The following is a 24,405-nucleotide window of genomic DNA, read 5'->3' as shown; positions in this document are numbered from 1 at the left end:
GCTCCGAAAAACAAGGGAAAAAAAAAATGGAAAGTTTGATTGGAAAAACACTGGACTTCCGTGGAGTCACATCACATACAAAGACAAATGTTTCTATTATCTATTATTATCACTGCTTTCTTTGTTTGAGGTACAATCGTTGTACTATTTTTGCAGATGATTGTGGTGGACAGAAGCACCTTTTCAAGCACCTGTCTGAGGAAGACTTTAGGATGGGAAATGTAAAAACATGAAGGACATGTTTTTACAGAAGGACGACAACCTTCAGACTATAACCGTTCTATTCTTGTTTTGTATGCTTGAAAATGCTTTGTTGCACTTTGTTTATTTGATCTTTGTTATTGTTTATTTGGCCTAAGCAGTGAGTCCCCCTCTGAGTCTGGTCTGCTTGAGGTTTCTTCCTCAAATTAGTCGTCAAAAGGAGTGTTTTCTGACCACTGTTACCCACGTGCTTGCTCAGGGGGGTTGGTGAGGTTTGACCTTACACTTGTGAAGTGTCTCTGGGGAACTTACGCTGTGATTTGGTGTTATATAAATAAATTATTATAATAAACAGATTATTAAATAAATTGTGCCTGTCCTACCTGGTTGATGTCAGGATTCTGCCTGACAGCAGACTGTCTAGGATGGAGCAGAGATGTGACTCATCCTGAGCCCCATGAATGCAGCATCCTACACACACCTGTTACTAATCATTATTTAAGCAGGAACTCTCGATCTTGCTATGTCAGGTTGTTGGATTATTACCCAAAGCCTCCTATACGATCTACAGCAGAAGACCACTGCCACATCACTATGTTCCTTGAAAAGATCTAAAGTTTTCCAAGCCATTGAAAGACTCACAAACCCCAGAAACTCTGGACGTCATCTTCACCACTAAAGCCAAGGATGGCCAGGTAAGGAAGACGCTGCACAAATTGCTTCTTCATTGATCTGACTCACAACTAGACACAGTCCAGGTCATTCCATTGTCCACGGACTATTCTTTTAATGCTGTTGCTGTTGGACCTAATTCTCTCTGTTATTCACAATGTCATCTTTTGTCTTTCCGTCACACCCAGAGTCAGGATAATCCAAGCAGAACGGCTTTAAGGCGAGACAGTCTCCACCAGATGTTGCCATAGACTTCCACAACCACATACTACATTTACTGTATTTTATTTTGTATAACTTGTACATATGCTGTTCATGTTCTGTTGTACATTAAATATTATCTTGTTTTTTTGTTGATGTTTTTTTTGCCCACATCTGCTCTGTCTCAGTTGGGTTTGTGATTAGACATCTGGAGTTTCTAACAGTTGACTCTGGACCAAGATGTTAAACCAGATGAGATGAATCAATCTGAATTTGTTCTGGCACAATGTAGACATGGCACATGTTGGAGTATAATTACTGTTGGATGTTGATCATTACTTTTTGATATAATTACTGCCCTACATGTTTTCCACTTGCTTCACCCACTGCTAAACCTCTGACAGGTGTGCTCAGCCAATGAGGAGCTGGGAAACACAAGAATGAAATAATCAGGTATGAGTAGAACAGGTGGAATCCAGGAACAGATTTGTGCAGCCCTGGTCACATTAAAGACTGTAAACCAGACTGATGGAGATAACCCCATCACAAGAAAACATTAAGCATGGAACAAAGTACCGCACCAGTCTCCAGCCTCATGCGGTTTGAAGTCAGGTGGATGGTTTTTTTTTTTTTTCCAGTTGCTGAAGTTCTGCTGCCCTCATGAACTCTTGGGAGGCTGCTTCAGGCTACAGATGGCTGCATGGCCATGTGCAGGTTAACAGCAAATCAAAGACCTAGCAGTCAAGAACACTTTGATGCAAAGGAGAAATGTGGGTTTGTTCCCCTGAGCCTTTGGTTGGAGGACACCCCCCCATGACCCAGAGTTATGGGTTATGGGCTGCCAGTTTCTGCTTTCATAGTTTCCAGGGGTTTCAAGCTCGTGCAGACACACGTTATTGTCACACACAGAAAGCTGCAGGTTGGACTTCACTATCTTGCTCAAAGGTATTGAACCCGTTAACCTTTGAGATGGGTGAAAACCTGTTTTACCCACTGAAGTACAATGGATGTGCCAGTTTTCTTCAGCCTTATGTGAACTAATCTGCCTTTGCTCTACAATCTCTTCCTAGTTTGTTTTTCTCGATTCATCCTTTCACCACATTTATATGTGGGTGATCTGTCCACACAACATGCTCCCTTCATGAGCTATTTGAGGAGTCAGTCAGCACTGAGGACAGCTGGGAACTCACCAACCTTTCAGTCAATGGACAACCAGCTCAGTCAAAGTCACTAGTTTGTTCCCGGGCCTGAATGACTTGATTCTCTACAGCTTTTTTAGTTTGTTGGGAGTCTGCGGCGTTGTACTTGCTGGAGTTACTGTACCAGGCTGATGGAAGCTTGGAGAGAGCTCTCGTGCAACACTTCTGGCAATGTCGGAGTCCTGGCTGGCTGAACGGGCAGTCTGGTCTGCAGCCTCAGCTTTGACTCGAGCATGGCTTGTCCTGTACCCACAAGTATGAACATCCAGTCACTGAATTTATCTCATCCCCAGGTACCACCAGACTTACCTGAGCTCTACCTTCATACCCTGTAGTGACGTTGGGGGGTAACTTGGGAAAATGATGTCCTTGTGCTGTATAACTACAATATAAAATTCAGGATTCCATCTCAACCAGTTTTTGACATCAGCACAAGAAAAGCATCACCGCAAACTTCAATATATAGTTAATAAAGTGGCAACATAATTTGAGTCTTTGCGGTCAGTTAACGCAAGTAGAGTGTATCACTTGTAAACTAGTATCTGTGGCTAGGAATACAGGTTCATAAAATAGACTGTATTTATATCGGTGTCTTCATGCTTCAAACGTATGGACGTGACGCCTCATATTCACACACCGATGTCAGGGTTCAACTACACACCAGGAACTCCCTGGGGGTAAAAGACCTTTTCTAAGGGCCCTGAGTAGGATTTGCAGTCCTGACAGGGACATTTGAACAGAGTACCCTCTCATCAGGAGAAAACTGTTTTAACTACTATGTATGTATGTATGTATGTATGTATGAGGATGATACACTTCCACAAACCATATTTTTCATACGTTACACCTGAGTATAAGTCATATCTGTCAAAAAAAAAGCCTCTTGAAGCAGGAATAACACCATAGACTAACCTTTTTTCCTCTGGACTCATTTTCAACACTGTGTTTCCCTGGGATGAGTTTAACAGCAGACAGGAACTCATTAGCACATGTGCACACCACAGGGTGTGCTGTTACTTAACATAATAATAATAAAAAAATTCAAAAACATTTTAAAAATGCAGGGCAGTGTAGTGGCCAAGTGGTTAATGCACTTGTTTCCTCAGCAGCAGGTTCTCCATTCTCCACATGGATCTGAATCAGGAAGGTCAATCAACATCAAAACCTTTGCCATATCAACATGCACATCCATCTCAATCACAAGTGTCAAACAGAGAAGCTGAGAGTTTTGCTTATTCCATGTTAGCATAAGGGAGGCTTTTGTCACTCCAGTAATCACCCCAAACATGACCATTTTCACCATTATCAACTTCTCGCTCCTTTCCCAGTGAGGTGTTGTTGTTTGCCTATCGGCTGCTCCTGTTTGAGCGGGGTCACCACAGAAGATCGAGCACAGATCCACACTGGGATTTGGCACAGGTTTTACACCGGATGCCCTTCTTGACGCAGCTTCGGTTTTGCCTGGAGAAACACACACAGCCCGTGGTCTTCCTAACAGACCTCCCATCAAGTACTAACTAGGACCCCTCTGCTTAGCTTCTGAGCACTGACAGGATCAGGCTCACACAGAGAAGAGTGGCCGTGCTCGCTGTGTCATATTTTGACAAATCTCACTTTTCTCAAGGAGATTTGTCAAAATATGACACAGCAACGGCTCTAATGGGGCTATTCCACAGAGCGCCCTTCCTTCCCATTTAATCCCAAAAAGCAAATTGGAAAATGTGTTGAAGCATCACAGTAACTTCTTGATCCTTCTTTGTCCATCTTGAACAAACTTGGTATATGGAGCAGTTATGGCCATCATCAGCACTGGTTTTAAATGGGGGTGAAATTTTCAAACTGTTCAAATATTTCATCCGGATTCACAGAATCATTGCTAGTGCGCGGTAACTTCTGGGTGTTTGTAGTCAATCAATCAATCAATCAATCAATCAACTTTTTTTTATATAGCGCCAAATCACAACAAACAGTTGCCCCAAGGCGCTTTATATTGTAAGGCAAGGCCATACAATAATTATGAAAAACCCCAACGGTCAAAACGACCCCCTGTGAGCAAGCACTTGGCTACAGTGGGAAGGAAAAACTCCCTTTTAACAGGAAGAAACCTCCAGCAGAACCAGGCTCAGGGAGGGGCAGTCTTCTGCTGAGACTGGTTGGGGCTGAGGGAAAGAACCAGGAAAAAGACATGCTGTGGAAGGGGGCAGAGATCGATCACTAATGATTAAATGCGGAGTGATGCATACAGAGCAAAAAGAGAAAGAAACAGTGCATCATGGGAACCCCTCACAGTCTACGTCTAAAGCAGCATAACTAAGGGATAGTCCAGGGTCACCTGATCCAGCCCTAACTATAAGCCTTAGCGAAAAGGAAAGTTTTAAGCCTAATCTTAAAAGTAGAGAGGGTATCTGTCTCCCTGATCTGAATTGGGAGCTGGTTCCACCAGGAGAGGAGCCTGAAAGCTGAAGGCTCTGCCTCCCATTCTACTCTTACAAACCCTAGGAACTACAAGTAAGCCTGCAGTCTGAGAGCGAAGCGCTCTAATGGGGTAATATGGTACTACGAGGTCCCTAAGATAAGATGGGACCTGATTATTCAAAACCTTATAAGTAAGAAGAAGAATTTTAAATTCTATTCTAGAATTAACAGGAAGCCAATGAAGAGAGGCCAACACGGGTGAGATATGCTCTCTCCTGCTAGTCCCCGTCAGTACTCTAGCTGCAGCATTTTGAATTAACTGAAGGCTTTTTAGGGAACTTTTAGGACAACCTGATAATAATGAATTACAATAGTCCAGCCTAGAGGAAATAAATGCATGAATTAGTTTTTCAGCATCACTCTGAGACAAGACCTTTCTGATTTTAGAGATATTGCGTAAATGCAAAAAGGCAGTCCTACATATTTGTTTAATATGCGCTTTGAATGACATATCCTGATCAAAAATGACTCCAAGATTTCTCACAGTATTACTAGAGGTCAGGGAAATGCCATCCAGAGTAAAGATCTGGTTAGAGACCATGCTTCTAAGATTTGTGGGGCCAAGTACAATAACTTCAGTTTTATCTGAGTTTAAAAGCAGGAAATTAGAGGTCATCCATGTCTTTATGTCTGTAAGACAATCCTGCAGTTTAGCTAATTGGTGTGTGTCCTCTGGTTTCATGGATAGATAAAGCTGGGTATCATCTGCGTAACAATGAAAATTTAAGCAATACTGTCTAATAATACTGCCTAAGGGAAGCATGTATAAAGTGAATAAAATTGGTCCTAGCACAGAACCTTGTGGAACTCCATAATTAACTTTAGTCCGTGAAGAAGATTCCCCATTTACATGAACAAACTGTAATCTATTAGACAAATATGATTCAAACCACCGCAGCGCAGTGCCTTTAATACCTATGACATGCTCTAATCTCTGTAATAAAATTTTATGGTCAACAGTATCAAAAGCAGCACTGAGGTCCAACAGAACAAGCACAGAGATAAGTCCACTGTCCGAAGCCATAAGAAGATCATTTGTAACCTTCACTAATGCTGTTTCTGTACTATGATGAATTCTAAAACCTGACTGAAACTCTTCAAATAGACCATTCCTCTGCAGGTGATCAGTTAGCTGTTTTACAACTACCCTCTCAAGAATCTTTGAGAGAAAAGTCCTAACAGCTTCAGTCCTGTTCGAATGTCTTTAAACAAGGTATTCCTGTGAGTACACCTTGAAACATCCTTGATCTTACTTCATCAGGGTAAAAATTTGAAGCAGAAGTAGCATCTGTTGGAGTTCTAGCAGAGGCCGTGGCTCCTTACTTTCATTTTCAGGTGGGTTGCCTGGTCTGCACTTTTTATAAGACAACTTGTTAGAAGGCAAGACGACGTACAGTAAGCTGTTTCATTCTGTTTAAGCTGTTTCATTCCATTTTTGCGCTTTTTTTTTTGGATCATGGGTAAGCTCCAGACCCTTCAAGGTGCCGCTCACCAAAACCGTGACTGCCAAGTATGTACAAATTGTGTGGTGTGCCAGACTGGGCAGGTTTAAATTTATATGGCTTTGGCCGCATTACATTTTATGATATATCTGTCCAAGCACCTGGACCGTTAAAATACTGAAGAGGAAAAACAAAAAAACACACACACACACACACACTCACAAAAACAATAGAACTATTATTCTGGGCAGTTTTGTGTGCATTGTGACAGTTTTTGAACAGCTTTTGAACTGGAAACCAGCTGCATCTGGCAACACTGGGTTGTGGGCTCATTCATGCAATGCTGCCAAAGAAGAAATGATCAGCAAGCATTTGACGTCATACCAACTAATAAATAACGAGATCTGTTGGCAGATCTAAGAGCTGTACGTGGATCACCTCCAGAGCCCCGTTAAGTGAAGTGAATGCAACTCGGGATGATGCATCTGTTGGGACGTGAACACGCAGAGCCATGAGCGTCTGGCTCACGCTATTATGGCAAGTTTGGCCTCAAGAGAAGTGCTTTTAACTGAGACTTCTGCAGTTTTCACCACGTCCACTGAATCACAGCCGTTGCTCCCACCACATGCATCAGGTGTGCGTACAGGTAACTAAGGTGTCATCTGCAGTAAATCAGGATACATCTGTCAAAACATGAAAAATCTATTTCATATTCAAATCTGTTTGATCAAACTGTAACAACACTGACAGAAATATTCTCATTGTGGTTCATATAAAAATAGTTAATTGATTTACCAAATCACAACATAAGTTGCTCCAAGGTGCTTGGAGTAATATCTACAGCACCTGGCAAAAGTATTTGGCCCCTTAGTATTTCACACATTTTAATTTATTTATGTCATTTCAAATACAAAAAGTAAATCAGGCTTCTCAATATAAAAATTTCTAAAACTATCTTCCTTAAATTCAAACTCAAAGCAAATCTCTACAACTTGATATAAATTAATTAAAAATATAAAAGCCAAGATGATGGGTTGCATAAGTAATGGGACACTTTGGTATAATACCTGTAAATAATCAGTTTTTATTACCAGTTTTCATCAGACAAGTCAGGGGATGGATACATGAACATTTCAATATTTCTTGGACTTTATTTACACCAGTTATGAAAAATACAAACAGTATGACATTCTATGGTAAATCTGTGTGGAGGAGACAGTTCTCAAAAACTGAGTGACTGTGCAAGAAGGAGAAGAGTGAGGAAAGCCACCAAGACACCCAGACAACCCAGAAGAAGTTACAGGCTTCTGTGGCTGTGGCATACAGCTTCATGATGAATTGGGACAGAGGAGGGTTTTCTTTCACCAAAACATCAGATCTGTGCTTCCATCTCAGATGTACCTTCTGGCAAATTGCAGCTGAACTTTCAGTCTTCTTCTTTTTTTTTCTTTTTTTCTTTTTTTTTAAGAAAAACATGCCAAATTAACAAGCAGATGCAGCTCTGATCTGCTGCGGTAAGGGAGCAACTGGAGGGACTTTATAACTGCTCTCCATCATCAGAAAGATCTTGTCCTGAATCATTCTGAATGACAACCAAGCAGGTGCAGAGAAGATCCTCCCAGAGTCCCACTGCAGGATCTGTGCAACTCAGGGATGATTGATGTGGATTTTCATTGCAAGCTGAAGAAAGCTTATGACAGTGTCCTAGAGATGCCATGTGGTCTGTTCTGAGACGTTTTGACATCCTGAGCTCCTTCGTCGGGTTGATTCAAGCGGTGCATGATGGGTAATTGCAACACACTGTCAGATGAATTACCTGTTGATTGAAGCAAGGGTATGTCCTTGGTCCAACACTGTTCTCTCTGTATCTCACTGCCATGCTTCAGGAAATTCCACCCGACAATTCCAGTGCAGAAGTTAAATACTGACTGATGGACTTTTTAATTCCAAACACTGCACCTTCAAACACTGCACTTTTAAAGCTGATCCAATCACCTGATGAAGTGCAGCAATTAGTTGCCAACTTCCATATGTACACATTCACTTTGGTCTCACTGTAACCCCCCACAGTTGCACCACCTGACTTGAACGTGTGGAGGATTTCCCCTACTTTGGCAGTCTTCTCTCCGCTGAGTGCACCTCTGCAAAGGACAGAGAAAACCGGCTTTGTCCGGTGCACAGAGCTTTTGGAAGACTTACAGCCCGTGTCTTCAAAGACAAAGTCCTCAACCACCAAACTAAACTGATGGTATATAATGCTGTTGTCGTCTTGGCTCTGCTCTACGGATGTGAAACATGGACCCTGGACCTCAGACATCTGAAGATTTTAGATCAATTCCACCAGAGAAGACTCCAGTCCATGCTAAACATTAGCTGGGGGGACTACAGCACCAACACTGTAGTCCTCAAGAGAATCAAGACAAGCAGCATGGAAGCAATCATCACGAAACACAGACTCAAATGGGCAGGCCATGTGGGACACACAGAGGAACCGAGAATCTCCGGAAGTATCCATTTTGGTGAGCTGATTGCAGGGGAATGCCCCTGTGGATGCCCTCTTCAAATCTACAAAAACCAGCTCAAGCTGACACTTAAGGCAACCCGCAACAACCCGAAGGCCTGGCAGATGACAGCAGGGCAATGGACCGAGTGGAAAACACCATCCGAACAGGGATGGAACTCTTTGTGGCAAACAGAAGTGCAGACATGGAAGCCAAGCATCAAGGAAAACAAGAGGAGGCTGTTCAATCTCAGTCACCACCAAGCATCAAATACAACAAATACTTTCAAAGCACTTATCGGATCCACCACAAAACACAAACAGGAAGGAAAAACAAACTGGATGGAAACGAGTATCACTGCCACTGCTGACCTAATGAACTGACGACTGAGTGTGTGCTTGTAGCCAAAAACAGTAAGCTTGCTAACTCAGTGTCATGCATGGTCATACCGGTCATCAGACGACAATAATCAATAACAATCAAGGTATAAAACTGGTGTAAACTGTTCAGACAGCACTTCACAGCATGCCATCATTACTCTGTTAGGAACGTGTCTGATGTATTTGAACTATGAACCAGTTGACGACTGGACTCCTACATTTACATGGGTTACTTTGCTACAACATTTCTCTCTCTGCATTTGTCAATTCTTTGTTGCTCTTTGTTTTATTTTTTAATTTTGTTTCTGGTTGTTTGGCCAAAGCAGATGGTCACCCCACCGAGTCTGTTCTGCTTGAGGTTTCTTGCTATAATCAAAATGACTGAGGAAGCTTTTTTCCTGACCGCTCTTGTTTGTCACTGATCTTGTGTTTGGGCACCAGACTAAGATGAATATTTTGACAATCACCTCTGACTTATATAAGTATCACAAAGAAAATATTTCTAATCAGTGTTGTTGGCATTTCATAGAACACGTGGTTGAACAGATATAAAGTTAAATTAAATTCTGAATATTGACAAATATGGACTGACAGACTGCAAATAACACTGAAGTTACCTGTACGCAAAATGCCTCAAAAACTCAAAGTCTTCATTAAATTAGTCCTACTGATGCCAACGTTGGCGTGACAGTGCTGTTGCCCGTGTAGCTCTGTGGCTCATGCATGCAACCCTGCGGTCACATTGTTCCAAGTTATTTTGCCCTTGTGGGGTCTCAGGAGGTGACTCCCGTACAGGGTTCAGGACTAATTGCTTCTTGACATTGTGAGGAACATGATGCCCCCCCCTCATCAATTTAAGAAGTTATCATCACTTAGGACTTCCCCCCCAGTCTAAACTCTGGGCAGTTTTTACCTGGAGACGGCAATTTCCACTTTAGTTCTAGCGATGGCTGCTGCTCTTAGTGCTCCTTCAACGGCGCGGTCCACCTTCTGTTTCATCTTGGCCTTCTTCAATGGGATAAAGTGCTTCCTGAGACTTCGAGTTAGCACATTGTTCTTGTACTTCCCTTCCTCCTTTGTGCCATCAGGAAAAATGGTGCAGCCGTAGCCATGGCGCTTATTGTTCAACCACTCGCCTTCATACTTCATGCCATTGGAGCGCTCTGACACTCCGAAGCCGCTGCGCTTGTCATTCTTCCACTCGCCCATGTAGGACTCAGTAGTCGTGGCGTCCACATTGTCCTCCAATGTCACGTAGTCGTCAACCAGGTCTCCATTTCCCAAGCTGACGGTGGAGTTAGCATCACTTGAACTGATGTGGCTCATGGCGGTGTCACTGCGTGCTGAGCTGCGCTTACTGGAGATTGATGAGCGCGAGTCTGATTTGCGCAGTCGCTGAAGGCTACCAAAGAGGGAACCGCGTCGGAAAAGGCCCTTCTTCTTTTCTGAAGCTTCTCCATCCGAATGGAAGTTGAGCACAAAGCCACCGCGTGTGCCTGCTGGACTGTCCGACAGGCCGTCACGCAGAACCGCGCCGTTGCTTTGTTCACTGCGAAGGGAAGCCAGTGATGTTCGTAGCGGTGAGCGGACAACAGCTGCTATTCCATAGGGGACACTTTGGCGTACTCCATAGCCGTGACGCATGCCTCCAGTCCACTGGCCCTGGTACGTACCTGTACCAAGAAAGACATTTACAGAGCGGAATTCCTCAACAAAGAGCCAGAACGGGAATAAAGATTGAGGATGAAACACAAATGTGGCTTTCAGTCAGTTTTTCATATTGAAATTAGGCCTGAGTTAAAGAACAACAACAACATAAAGACACGCTACTCAGCACTTTTAATTCACATCTTTACTCCAAATGTTTGCTCCGCATTTTCACTTTGCACCTTTTATCCAAATCTTTAGTCCAAATCTTTATTCCAGATCTTTGCTCACCATGTTTACGCCACACATTTGCTCCACGTTTGCTCCATGTCTTCACTTCATGTGTTTCCTCCACACCTTTATTCCACATCTTTGACACACATTTACGCCACATTCTTAGTCCACTTTTTAACTTCTCAAATTTATTCCATGCATTTACTCCCCATCTTTATTCCACATCATTGCTCTTCATTCTGTCCACACTTTACTTGACAAATTAACTCTATTTTTTTCCACGTTAGTCCACATGTTTACTCCACATGCTAACCCCACATCTTTACTCAACATCTTTAGATATTTATGCCAAACTTTACACCACAAATTTCACTCATCTTCCTGATCTTCTACTTGGTGCAAAGCAGCAAACAAGAACACACACAGGGTAGCATGCACGAGGCAGCGCACACAGAGCACCGCACATGGGTAAACACAATCAGGGTAACACAAACAGGGCAGCACAAGTGTCACTGGTAGTGTGCAGTAGAGTCAACCAGTTAGACAATTCCGTCATCATCATCGTCAATGGCTGAATGACATCATGCTGTGGTGCCACCATTGTGATGTCACACCCCCAGCCTGCTCTCCGACACACACACACAAGATAAAAACAGGGTGATGAGACCCTGAGGTCCTTTGCACAAAGAAGCAGTAACTCTGACCAAATTTGGAGAAAGTGTCATTAATGATTCAGATGCTGATTCACAGACTCTTTTCACAGCATCATGAAAAAAAAAACCCTGATCAGTTTCCTCTTTTTCTCAAAATAAATGTGAGAAAAGTAACTCCTGAACATTTTGGCGAGCAGTCAGCATTCTGAAAAAAGGACACGTGTGGACGTGTAGTTCCAGAAGATTCATTCAGCGCTGAGCTGGGAAGAAGCCGGCCAGGACTCCAGAGAGCAGAGATCGGTTTACGGTGTGCAGCTTTGAGACGTGTGAGCTTCTAAAATGAAGCACTGAGGTAAGTAGAGCGGGCAGCTCGCGAGCTACTGAATGTTAGAATGCGCTATTTTAAAAGCTGGAAGTAACTCGAGTCTGCTGGCTGCTCAAACATAGCTGATCCAAAAACAACCTTCTCAACTGAACGTGGAACCCAGACAGATCTGAAAAAAAAAGTCTAAAAACCTCCAGCTTCAAAGAAGAACCTCAAACTTTGGCACCACAAACCCAACTGACTATGGAATCAAACAGATGTAAAGAAAAGCCTACAAACCTTCAACTTCAAAGAAGAACCTCAAACATCAGCATCAAGCCCAACTGACTGTGGAACCCAGACAGATCTAATTAAAAGCCTAAAAACCTCCAACTTCAAAGAAAAACCTCAAACAGCATCACAAACCCAACTGACCATGGAAACCAGAGAGATCTACAGAAAAGCCTAAAAACCTCCAACTTCAAAGAAGAACCACAAACGTTAGCATCACAAACCCAGCTGACCATGGAACCAGGCAGATCTAAAGAAAAGCCTAAAAACTTCCAACTTCAAAGGAGAACCTCAAATGCTGGCATCACAAACCCGACTGACTGTGGAACCCAGACAGATCTAAAGAAAAGCCTAAAAAGAAGAACCTCAAACATTAGCATCAAGCCCAACTGACTGTGGAACCCAGACAGACCTAAAGAAAAGTTTAAAACCTCCAAATTCTAAGAAGAACCTCAAACATTAGCATCACAAACCTGACTGACCATGGAAGCCAGACAGATCTAAAGAAAAGCCTAAAAACCTCAAACTTCAAAGAACCTCAAATGTTAGCATCACAAACCCAACTGACAGTGAAAACCAGACAGATCTTAAGAAAAGTCCAAAAACCTCCAACTTCAAAGAAGAACCTCAAACATTAGCTTCACAAACTCAACTGACCATGGAACCAGACAGATCTACAGAAAAGCCTAAAAACCTCCAACTTCAAAGAAGAACCTCAAACATTATCTTCACAAACCCAGCTGACTGTGGAACCCAGACAGATCTAAAGAAAAGCCTAAAAACCTCCAACTTCAAAGAAGAACCTCAAATGTTAGCCTCACAAACCCAGCTGACTGAGGAACCAACACAGATCTAAAGAAAAGTCTAAAAACCTCCAACTTCAAAAAAGAACCTCAAACATTAGCATCACAACCCGACTGACAGTGGAACCCAGACAGATCTAAAGAAAAGCGTAAAAACCTCCAACTTCTAAAGCCCAGGTTACACATAGACGGTTTTGTCCATGGGTAGTACGTAGACCGAAGTTCACGGTAGTTCCGGCTGTTTTCGCGGTGGAAAGGGGCGGAGCATTTCGCCGGCGTTTTGAGCACTGTACTAGCCGCAAATACGCGGATAAAACGCCGCTAAATCCGCCGAATAAAGCGGAGTTTTGATGCCGTAGCATCCGGCACACGTCAGGCAATGGGGGTTAATACTCAGTTACTTTACAATCGCAAGTTAAGACGCACGTGAGAATTGTTCTGTCTGAGTTATTTTCATTAGTTACTTCCTCCAAACCATCAACATGTCTATTAGACCCCATTCCTACCAGGCTGCTCAAGGAAGCCCTGCCATTATTTAATGCTTCGATCTTAAATATGATCAATCTATCTTTATTAGTTGGCTATGTACCACAGGCTTTTAAGGTGGCAGTAATTAAACCATTACTTAAAAAGCCATCACTTGACCCAGCTATCTTAGCTAATTACAGGCCAATCTCCAACCTCGCTTTTCTCTCAAAAATTCTTGAAAGGGTAGTTGTAAAACAGCTAACTGATCATCTGCAGAGGAATGGTCTATTTGAAGAGTTTCAGTCAGGTTTTAGAATTCATCATAGTACAGAAACAGCATTAGTGAAGGTTACAAATGATCTTCTTATGGCTTCGGACAGTGGACTCATCTCTGTGCTTGTTCTGTTAGACCTCAGTGCTGCTTTTGATACTGTTGACCATAAAATTTTATTACAGAGATTAGAGCATGCCATAGGTATTAAAGGCACTGCGCTGCGGTGGTTTGAATCATATTTATCTAATAGATTACAATTTGTTCATGTAAATGGGGAATCTTCTTCACAGACTAAGGTTAATTATGGAGTTCCAAAAGGTTCTGTGCTAGGACCAATTTTATTCATTTTATACATGCTTCCCTTAGGCAGTATTATTAGACAGCATTGCTTAAATTTTCATTGTTACGCAGATGATACTCAGCTTTATCTATCCATGAAGCCAGAGGACACACACCAATTAGCTAAACTGCAGGATTGTCTTACAGACATAAAGACATGGATGACCTCTAATTTCCTGCTTTTAAACTCAAACCCAGCTGACTGTGGAACCCAGACAGATCTAAAGAAAAGTCTAAAAACCTCCAACTTCAAAGAAGAACCTCAAATGTTAGCCTCACAAACCGACTGACCATGGAAGCCAGACAATTCTAAAGAAAAGCCTAAAAACCTCCAACTTCAAAGAAGAACCTCAAATGTTAGCATCACAAACCCAACTGACCGTGGAAGCCAAACAATTCTAAAGAAAAGCCTAAAAACCTCCAACTTCAAAGAAGAACCTCAAATGCTGGCATCACAAACCCAACTGACCGTGGAACCCAGATAGATCTAAAAAAAAAAAGTCTAGAGAGTCTGGTCGAGGTGGCAGAAGACCAAACAGCTCATCCCACACTTCCCTATCCTCAGCCAAATTCAAGATGTTTCCAAGACACAGGATTTTGAGAAAGGACATTTTCTAGGCTATTGGCTAAAGGCTATTGGGGGAGGTGATGGTCTAGTCGTTAAGCGTTGGGCCAGAGAATCCTTGGTTCAAATCCCAGCCTGACTGAAAAATCACTCAGGGACCTTGGGCAAGGTCCTTAATCCCCTAGTTGCTCCCGGTGTGTAGTGGGCGCCTTGCATGGCAGCTGCCTGACAACAGGGTGAATGTGAGGCATTGATGTGTAAAGCGCTTTGAGCATCTGACGCAGATGGAAAAGCGGTATATATAAATGCAGTCCTTTTTTTTTTTTTTAATTCACTGATACTCTTCATATTGTAATTTCACACAATAATTCTACATTTCACTTGAAAACATTCTGTAAATCTTTGGACACTTTGTTTTCTTTTATCTTTCAGGACCACAGACAAAGGTTCCTTGTTTTTGAAAGTTCATGAAGTTCTTTTTAAAATGGAAAGTAAAGTAATCCAAGTTTTTTTTTCCTTACTTTTTTGCTGATCCAAAAAAAATGATCTGATCCGTGGCTTAAAATCCAGATCTGATCCAAACTGTGCGTTGTGATCCGTGACACATGTAATGTGATTTGGTTTGTATCTTATTAAAATGAGTTTGATAGACCAAAAACTTCCAACTTCACAAAGGAGAACTGAATGCAGGGGGCAGTCAAAAGAGAAAGCCAAGCATATCTTTACAACAGTACCTCAGATAAACATGAAATTTTGCACACTGATCCGGCAGAACGAAGAAAGGCTCTCTGTCAAATTTGACAGAAATACGTCACTAGGGGGCGCCACAAATGAAAAAAGAACAATTTGAACAGCACTGAAGTGCACTCGTTTACAGTGTGGAGGGTTCAAAGTGCAACCCCCCCCATTATCTATGTAACACTGGAGCTGCATCAGGAAGGGCATCCAGTGTAAAATTTGTGCCAAATCAACATGCAGATTCACCTCAGATCTGCTGTGGCGACTCAGAGTGAAAAACAAGGAAGCAGCTGAAGGGATTTAACCTCTTGTATGAAAATTAGTTTTCCATCATTGTAGACAATATCTGAGTTGAATCCTACAATTTGGTGAAACCTTATTATGCAAACAACACTCCAAAATATCTTCCCCTCCAAATTTAAAAAATTCACCAAAAAAAAAAAAAAAAAAAAAAAAAAAAGTCACTCATTTGTCTGACAGCACTGAAACATTTTCAGCATGTCCAGTGAGTAAAGACAAAACTTTCATACAGTGGTACTGGTGAACTGTTCTGAGGTCTGTCATGTTATATTTTTCAAAATATGAAAAAACATATTAAAATGAATATTTTTCCATATATTCCATCAAATACCACCAAAACTGACAGAAATATTCTCTTTTATGCAAAAATAGTGTTTTCATTTTTGTAATATCTAAGTGGGCGTGGCTCATACGGTATAATTTATCAAGCTGAAATTTTTAGGGATGTTAAAGATCTGCTCATGTTACTCAAATGCTAAGACGGCAGGTGGCAGGGCTTCAAAGGTTACACTGTGAGTCCACCAGTGTTTTCTTCACTGACTGAAATATGACAATTTAGCGTCCAATTCATATTTCTCAGGTATTTATTCAAACGCTACAAACATTCACAGAAATTTAGTCCACAAGCTCCACAAGAACCGTTTCAAATTTCACACAAATCAGTCAAATGGTGAGTCCACAGTCATCTTCACTCTCTTTGTAGCTTACACAAAAAGGACTTCCCTAAAAACCTTAAAATCCCTAAAAATCTCCCCTTCATCCAGTAAAGATTAAACTTTTACTCTCCTGAGTCATCCTCAGATTGCAACTTACAGTCAATTCTGCAATCTCTCTTTTTAGCAAAATATGAAAAATGGAAAATCAAAACCTCACCATAAATCTCAATTTCTGAACTTCATTTCCATCCATGAAATCATGGCAAAAATTTCACACAGCCTATGATCCATTCTGAAGTCCATCAATCTGCTTTTTCCCCCAAATATGAAAACTCTTTTCTTTCCAAGTCTGCAACCAAATGCCACCAAAAGTCACAGAAACATTTCTGTTCTAGATTTTCCATGTTAATTATTTCAAATAAATCATTCAAACTGTGCGTCCTCTGTGATATTGTCTGATATATTTCTGTGATGTGTGAGATCTACAGGAAACCTGAGATCCTGGGCACGTTCAATAACTGATCAGTCATTGATCGCGTTTACTGAGACTCTGCTCTTCTGCGGTTGGATGTACTTTGACCCTTCGGTGGTTGTGACTACTTATAGCTCAAGAAACAGGACACACACAAAGCAGCCGGCCCTGACTCCGTCTCCCCATCCACACTGAAGAACTGTGCAGACAAACTGTCCCCGGTGTCCACAGACATCTTCAACACCTCAATGGAGACACGCCAGGTGCCGACATGCTTCAAGGCCTCCACCATCATCCCCATCCCCAAAAAACAAAGAACTACAGGACTTAATGACTACACACCCGTCATCCTGACTTCTGTGGTGATGAAGACCCTCACGCACCTTGTCCTCACACACCTCAAGGCCATCTCTGACCCTCACCTGGATCACAGATGACCCTTTATATGCACCAGTAACACCAGTCACCTGTCTTTGCACACTGTCCCATTCCATTACGGTTTATTTAACAGCAAATATAGTGTTGTTCTACGACTCTATTTTACTTCTTATACAAGTGTTTTTCCTGTTTCTTTATGCACCAATAACACCAGATCAAATTCCTTGTATGTGTGAACTTACTTGGCAGTAAATCTGATTCTGATGTTACCCCATAACGTGATAACTCCTGTAACCATAACACACGGTGCAAACTATTTCTTTTTGAAAACTCTTAACCAACGCTTTGCATCATTTTTTAGCAAAACTGGAGTAACTTTTGACCCATGTACAAACTGAAAGTGACCTTCGTCACCATTTTTGTATAGTTTGGACTATCCTTACAGATAGTCCAAACTATACAAATAGTGTGATGTATTTTTCAATATGATTGGAGCATTTTGAAATTTTGACCCCTGTGTAATCCTTCATTGACCCCTACCACCCTGTAATGGCTATGATGTATTTTTGTGCCGATCGTGGTACACTGAGGCTGGACTGTAAGTGCCCTTTAGTCCCCTTAAGTGATACCGAAAACCCGCTTGGCCCGTGGACTCTGACCACTGCAGGCCATGTGGCTGTTCGGGGGGGTTCAGGTTAGACTTCATTCACACCAAGTGACTGAGGTGACTGAGTTGAATATTTTTCCAAATATGACAGTCACCTTTGACCTTTCCATGCACCACAAAAAGAATATTTCTGTCAGTGTTGTTGGTGAGATGAAGGTGAATCGGAGTTTGAACACAGACTGACAGATACACCTGTAAGTTTCACACCTCACACACGTGCTTTACTGTTCTGACGTCTTTGACCCCTGACCTTTAAAGCTGACAGTCCCTGTAATTATTAGACATGAGGTTTCTGGGACCTGGATCCGGATCCGCTGAGCACCCCGGGGTCATGCACTGACACTGACACTGACACGCGCGCCTCCTCACCTCCGTCGGCGTAGGTCTCTACACCGTATCCGTCCTGCAGACCGGAAGTCCAGGTGCCCTCGTACCTGGCCGGCGAGCTCAGGCTCTGCCGGACCCCGTAGCGGCCCTTCAGGCCCTGAGTCCACTCGCCCCGGTAGCTCCAGCTGCCTTTGTTTTCCACGCCGAGCCCGTGCCGTTTGCCCTGAGCCCAGGATCCCTGGTAGACGTTGCCGCTGGGCCAGGTGTACACGCCCACCACTTCGAACCCGTGCGCCCAGAAGCCCGAGTACTCGCCCTGGCCTTTGGGTCCGGTGCACACTCCGTGTCCGTGGGCTTTGCCGTCCTCCCAACCCCCGCAGTAAGTACCGCCATCGTCGAAATCGAACCGACCTCCCGTCATCCAGAGCCGCTGCGCCGGGTCTGGACCGAGCCCCGACCCGCGGCGCTCTGCCGCTCGAGGAGGCGGGGCGCCACTGGCAGAGGGCGTGGCCACAGCTGTCAATCATCCTGCGCTGAAGTTTAAAGTTCAAAGCAGCTCCGCTTCAGAAGTTCGAATCTCATCGTTCTCTGCGCGTGCGCGCCTGGAACTTAAATAATCACCGCAGAGTTCCATTTACCTCGTCGTTGCGTTGTGCGGTCGTGTTTATGTCGCGTTTCGACACATACTTTTCTGTGAGAAGCCATTGGACTACAAATCCTACAAATCCCAAGGAGCTATGCGGCCGCCTCTTCCGCATCTACGCATGCGCATCAGGACGTAAACACGGCCACGTGTTGCGTTTATAAAATCAGGCTCTCAGGTGCAGGTACAAAAAAAAATAAATAATAAAGTTAAAGGAATTGTAACAGAAATGGTGTGGGTGGAAAAATAGAGACCTTCAAAACGGTGTTTAAATATTTGTTCTATGTCACATATGAAGAAAGGTAGGAGCGTTTGAAGGTCGGAAGATCTTGGTAAATTGCATCTGTGTGCTTATAGTACAGCAGATAAATCCGGTTATAAGCACCAAAATGTCTGTGTATACCTTTTGGTACATATTGTAGAAAAATAATATTAGCCATTTGAATTTTCAATAGGGGGCCAATTAAGGATCAATTGAACAACTTCATAGGGGTCAAAAAAATGTTCCAATCATAATGAAAGCTATACCACATTATCTGTCTGATGACAATGATTCCAAAAAAGTATAGTTTGGACTATCTGTGACTGAATGTTCTGGAGTTATGGGGTTAAAAACAGCAAGAATGTGACTTGTCAGTTTCAGTTTGTAGAGGGGTCAAAAGTTAAAGTTGCTCCAGTTTTGGTAAAACGTGGTGCAAATTATTGGTTGAACTAATAAGATTAACACATGGAATAGTTGAATGTTTGGTCTCCAAAGCAAAGGTCAAACAATGTCGACGTCCATTGGATTCTATGACACGTGACATATGCTACCCTGTAACATGATAACTAAGCATGACACATGATGCAAACTATTCCTTTTTAACATCCTACTAACTCAACCAATAATTTGCATCATGTTTTACCATAATTGGAGCAACTTTAACTTTTGACCCCTGTACAAACTGAAGTGACCTTTGTCACCATTCTTGCTGTTTTTACCCCATAACTCCAGAACATTCAGTCACAGATAGTCCAAACTATACCTTTTTGGAATCTTTGTTATCAGACACATAATATGGTATAGCTTTCAATATGACTGGAACATTTTTTTTTACCCCTATGTAGTTTTTCGATTGACCCCTACTTGGCCCCCTATTGAATATTCAAATGGCAAATGTTATTTTTCTACAATATGTACCAAAAGGTGTACACAGTCAAATTTTGGTGCTTGTAACAGGATTTGAAGGATTCCTCTGCAAATATTCTGTTATCTGCTGCACTATTAAGGCATAAACACCAGAAAGCTGTGACCGGTGTCTCATTGTTTACATTTCAGAATGATGGTACTCTGTCAGACCTAATTATTATCTCGTTTACACGTGTGATTTGTAACGATCCACCATATAAATACTGTTTTCTGACAGTAGTTTCCAAGCTAAAAAAAATGGCTGTTTCGCCATGTCTGCCGTCTTGACACCCATTTTGCAGATCATAAAAATATGCATGCGAAGGCTTCGATCAACACCAAACTTCACAGAAAAGTACATAATCATATGAATTAAATGTTCTATATTATTTGAAAAATTATCTTACTCACCTTTAAATAGCAAATGTTTTCAACACAATTTTCAGTTAAGTTTTTCACGTAATTTCCTAACTTCTAATCGTCACAGGGATACCGTTCGAAAACGAGGTTACGGGGGGGGGGTTTCATCTACTTCATCAAATAGGGAGATTCCCGATTGTCAAAAAATAAATGCATTCCTCGAAGCGCGAACTCAGCACTGCTGCCTGGAAAGTCTCGCAAGCCAGGTGCAGCTGATACAGCCACAGCAGCGGACACTATATTTAGGTCATACGCGCGTACCTACCGGGTGAGCGAAGACTGCCAGGATGCTTAAATGATAACAAATGTAATAACAAATTCTAATCCAATTACATTTGTTCTGCAAATCTGATTGTTTAATCATGTGAGATTTCCAACCACAAAATATCACGTTGATGGTGGCAAAATATTTCACATTTGATGGATAACTCCGTGCCCTGACTGCGATGAGGAATTTAATCTATCATACGAAAGTATTGCTGTGGATTCTGATATGGAATTACTCAGTGCAGTTGATTAGATGGAGAAATCAGTGGGCCTGCTCACAGAATTTCCACTTTGGCATAAAGACGCTGTTGCTACGGTAAGCTTCACTGACCAAATTACTTACAGAAAAATAAACTGTGCAGACGATGTAACTGGATTAGAATAAGAATAACTCCCTTGTGTCTGTTGCTTTGTGAACGTTAATGTTGGATTACGGTCACAAATATCAGTTTTGCCAAAACTCCTTTTTACTGGCTCCACTAACGCATCGCCAGTAAAACTCAATTTGCGATCGTAAAATCCAGCATTAACGTCCACAAATCATCAGACACACACAACAGGGTTATTCCCTAATTGATTAGTGCTGCCTTAAACTCTGTAGCATTTTGTGATCATAACAGAGGATTTAAATCACAAGTGACTGATAAGGTAACTGTGTCTACGATGGAAAATGCTGACTCTAAATATATTAGATGGCCTGTTTCCCCAAAGATAAAGGAAACTCATTTTAAGATACTTTATAAGGTCTACCTGGGTGCAGACTTTAAAAGAGAAAAAGATTTAAATTTGAAGTTAAATTTTGTACCTTCTGTAATGCAGCAGATGAAGCATTAGAACATATGTTTTTCACAGGGGCACGATAAGAGAAAGCTCTGTGACCCGCAGACTTTTTATTCAGGGACACTCAAGGAACCTGTGGCATCATATTCAAGAAGACTTGAGGCTGTAATTGCTGCCAAAGATGCATCAGCAAAGAGTGTGAATACTACATGTGATTTCTTAATTTTTTATTTTTAATCAATTTGCAAAAATCCCCCCGCCAAAAATTTTTTTTCCATGTTATCATTATGGGGTGTTGTGAGTAGAATTTTGAGGGAAAAAATTAATTTACTCCATTATGGAATAAAACTGTAACATAACAAAATGTGGAAAAAGTGAAGCACTGTGAATACTTTGCATGATGCACTGTGTCTACTTATATATTTATATGTACAGTGGCTTGCAAAAGTATTTGGCCCCTTAATATTTCACACATTTTAATTTGTTTATGGCTTAATTTGTAAAAGTAAGATAATTTCTAACTTTACCACAAGAAAAAGTCATTATTTATGTTTTCGATGGATTATGTCCTGTTGAGTCTTTCAGGGTTCCATCAGCCCCTGCTCGTTTTTTAGTGGTTCCTGTTCCACTCACAGTTCTAAATGACGAAAATGCCTTTACCGCTTGTCGTTCACGACGAGAAGAAACACAAACCAGCATAAAATGCGATTACCAAAGGAATTCAAATGTAAGTCGTATACATAGATTTATTTATTCAATTTTTAATCTTAATTTTTTTCAAATCCCAGGATGAATCACACACAGGTTTCATGCTATTGATATTCCCATTCCAGAAGGTCCTTAATTTCCTGATAACTGCGAGGAAATAACGAATCTCTGTGCGATTACTGGAACCACTCTACACGTGAAAAGGATCATGGGACCCCAAAATCGCTGCCTGAAGTTGTGGGAGCCCAAAGAACCAGAAAAAAAAAGCTGAGAAGTAACTTTTTTCCACACTCCAATCCAAAAGGTGGTGCTAAATTTCCAAAACGCTGGATGCCACCGGCCTTAAAACAGAAGAAGAAGATAGAAGTAGGAAGCTCTCAGAATACAGTTAGTATGTGCCACATTTTTACAGATGGGTCTCGGGATCCAAGCTCTGGTAGGGCAGGCTTTGGGGTTTATGTTATGAATAATCAGATAAGGCAGACTACCCGTGTTACTAATTGCTCTTCTGTATGTTCGACGGAACTGTCAGCCATATGTTGGGCGTTAGAGTGGGTACAAAGTAACAGACCTTCTGAGTGTCATATTTATTCTGATTCTGCAGCTGCATTGCAAGCTTTGATGGGCGGAGCCTCGGGAGGAGCTCGTGCTAGAGATTCTGTCTTGCCTCCATCACGTTGAGTCAGCTGGCTGTTCTGTAACCTTCACTTGGATTCCTGGCCACTCTGGCATTTTAGGTAATGAGATCGCAGATTCATTGGCCAAAGAGTCCCTTCTGAAGAATAAAGTTGATGTTAATATCCCTTTGGGAAAGGTTGATTGTTATAGTATTTTTAAAGAGTTGAGTGATCAGAAGTGGCAAAAGCAGTGGGAGAGTGAGTCGGTAGGGAGGCACTATTTTATGTGTCAGCCTTCGATTAAAAATAAGAGACTCCTCTCCTCATCCTGACATAAGGATCAAGTCAAATTGATTAGATTGAGACTGGGGCATTGTGGGTTGGCAGCATATTTAAAAGTGATTGGAAAACATCCAGACGGGTTGTGTCAGTGTGGTCAGTTGGAAAGTGTTCATCATGTTTTAATGTGTTGTATTCTAGTGATAGGCGGAAATTGTTTAAAGATTTGTCAGACTGTGGATTGACTGAGTTTTCTTTTAGGTCAATTTTGTCTGAGGTCAATTTTTTCTGGACAAAGCTGTGATTAAGTTCCTTCATTCCACCAACCTCTGAGAGTCTAACATGAGATAAAGTATTTAACTATTACCTGTGGGGGGCAGCATTATGCTACGCCAGCGTATAGCCTGCCGGAATCTATTAGAAGAAGAAGAAGAAGAAGTAGGAAGCTGGATGAGTTAAAAACAATCAGTCGTCGTCGTTCTTGTTGTTGTTCATGGTGATTAAACTTCTTTTTGGGCTGTTTGAGGTAAGAATTTTTGCATTTTCTGTGTCCTGCTGAGCGCACAAACTTTCGTTGGCTTGGTGACATCAGGCTGCATGGTGTGGTTCCGTGGGCCTTTCCGTGAAAAAAAACCAAACATGTCGATTGGAGCCACGGATTTAAGATACTGTATAAAAATTGCGTGGTTAGAGGAGTTCTTAGTGTGACCGTAAAACCTCGGAACCCTTTTGTGTTGAAGGTCCGGGTCCGGGTCTGGGTCTGTGTCTGTCAGTCAGTGTGACGTCATACGGGTTTGAACCTGTCCTTGGGCAGGACACTGAAATGTGAATATTTTCTACTTTATGTGGCGGTAAACTGAAGCTCTTTGGAGGCTCTGCATTGACACTTTTCTTTTTAAACATTTTACAGATCTGACAATGAATCGATTGATCAAGAAAATAATTGTTAGTTGCAGCCCTCTGAATCATGATTGGGTTATGAAGTAACTCAAGATTTGCAGCACTCCAAGAAGACTTGGACTTTCTCTCTCTTGTGACTGTCAGCATCTCCAAGCTCTTCTGACCTTTGACCTCATAACTTAATCAGCCCTTCCCAGGTGTCCTTGGATCTCCAAGGCCAAGGACTCAGAGACATGAAGGTCACTGTTGGTTGGCAGTGAATGACTCTAGAAGTTGAGCACTTTTATCACATTCAGATACACTTCTGGTGACTGGATCTTAGTCTGGATCCAGGACCTTCACCAAATCCAGGCGCTCTGATTCCTTACTCAGCTTCTCAAGTGCCACAGATAGTCCACTGATTGCATAAAGATCATTGTACACAAAATCAAGATTA

At 42.0% G+C, this 24,405-nt stretch overlaps 2 protein-coding genes across 5 annotated transcripts in view; one reads left to right on the top strand and one right to left on the bottom strand.

Moving 5' to 3' along the window:
* Window positions 1–18,715, bottom strand: part of LOC117522400 (junctophilin-1-like) — a 39,248-nt gene extending 20,533 nt beyond the window's left edge. For both annotated transcript variants that reach the window (XM_034183794.1, XM_034183793.1), the window contains exons 1-3: window positions 18,230–18,715; window positions 9,985–10,744; window positions 2,398–2,516 (exon numbers count right to left, since the gene is read on the bottom strand). In XM_034183794.1, coding sequence (XP_034039685.1) covers window positions 2,398–2,516; window positions 9,985–10,744; window positions 18,230–18,608 — 1,258 coding nt within the window. In that variant the 5' untranslated portion in view covers window positions 18,609–18,715. The remainder of the gene's footprint in view (window positions 1–2,397; window positions 2,517–9,984; window positions 10,745–18,229) is intronic.
* Window positions 18,716–23,476: 4,761 nt separating this feature from the next.
* Window positions 23,477–24,405, top strand: part of exoc3 (exocyst complex component 3) — a 39,304-nt gene continuing 38,375 nt past the window's right edge. Inside the window, exon 1 of one of the 3 annotated variants that reach the window (XM_034182834.1) lies at window positions 23,477–23,595. The gene's annotated coding sequence lies outside the window, so the exon portion shown is untranslated. The remainder of the gene's footprint in view (window positions 23,596–24,405) is intronic. The other 2 variants (XM_034182835.1, XM_034182832.1) reach the window with 2 other exon arrangements.

Source organism: Thalassophryne amazonica, chromosome 12, assembly GCF_902500255.1.
Source record: "Thalassophryne amazonica chromosome 12, fThaAma1.1, whole genome shotgun sequence".
Lineage (NCBI taxonomy): Eukaryota > Metazoa > Chordata > Actinopteri > Batrachoidiformes > Batrachoididae > Thalassophryne > Thalassophryne amazonica.
This window is presented reverse-complemented; position numbering and strand designations above follow the sequence as displayed.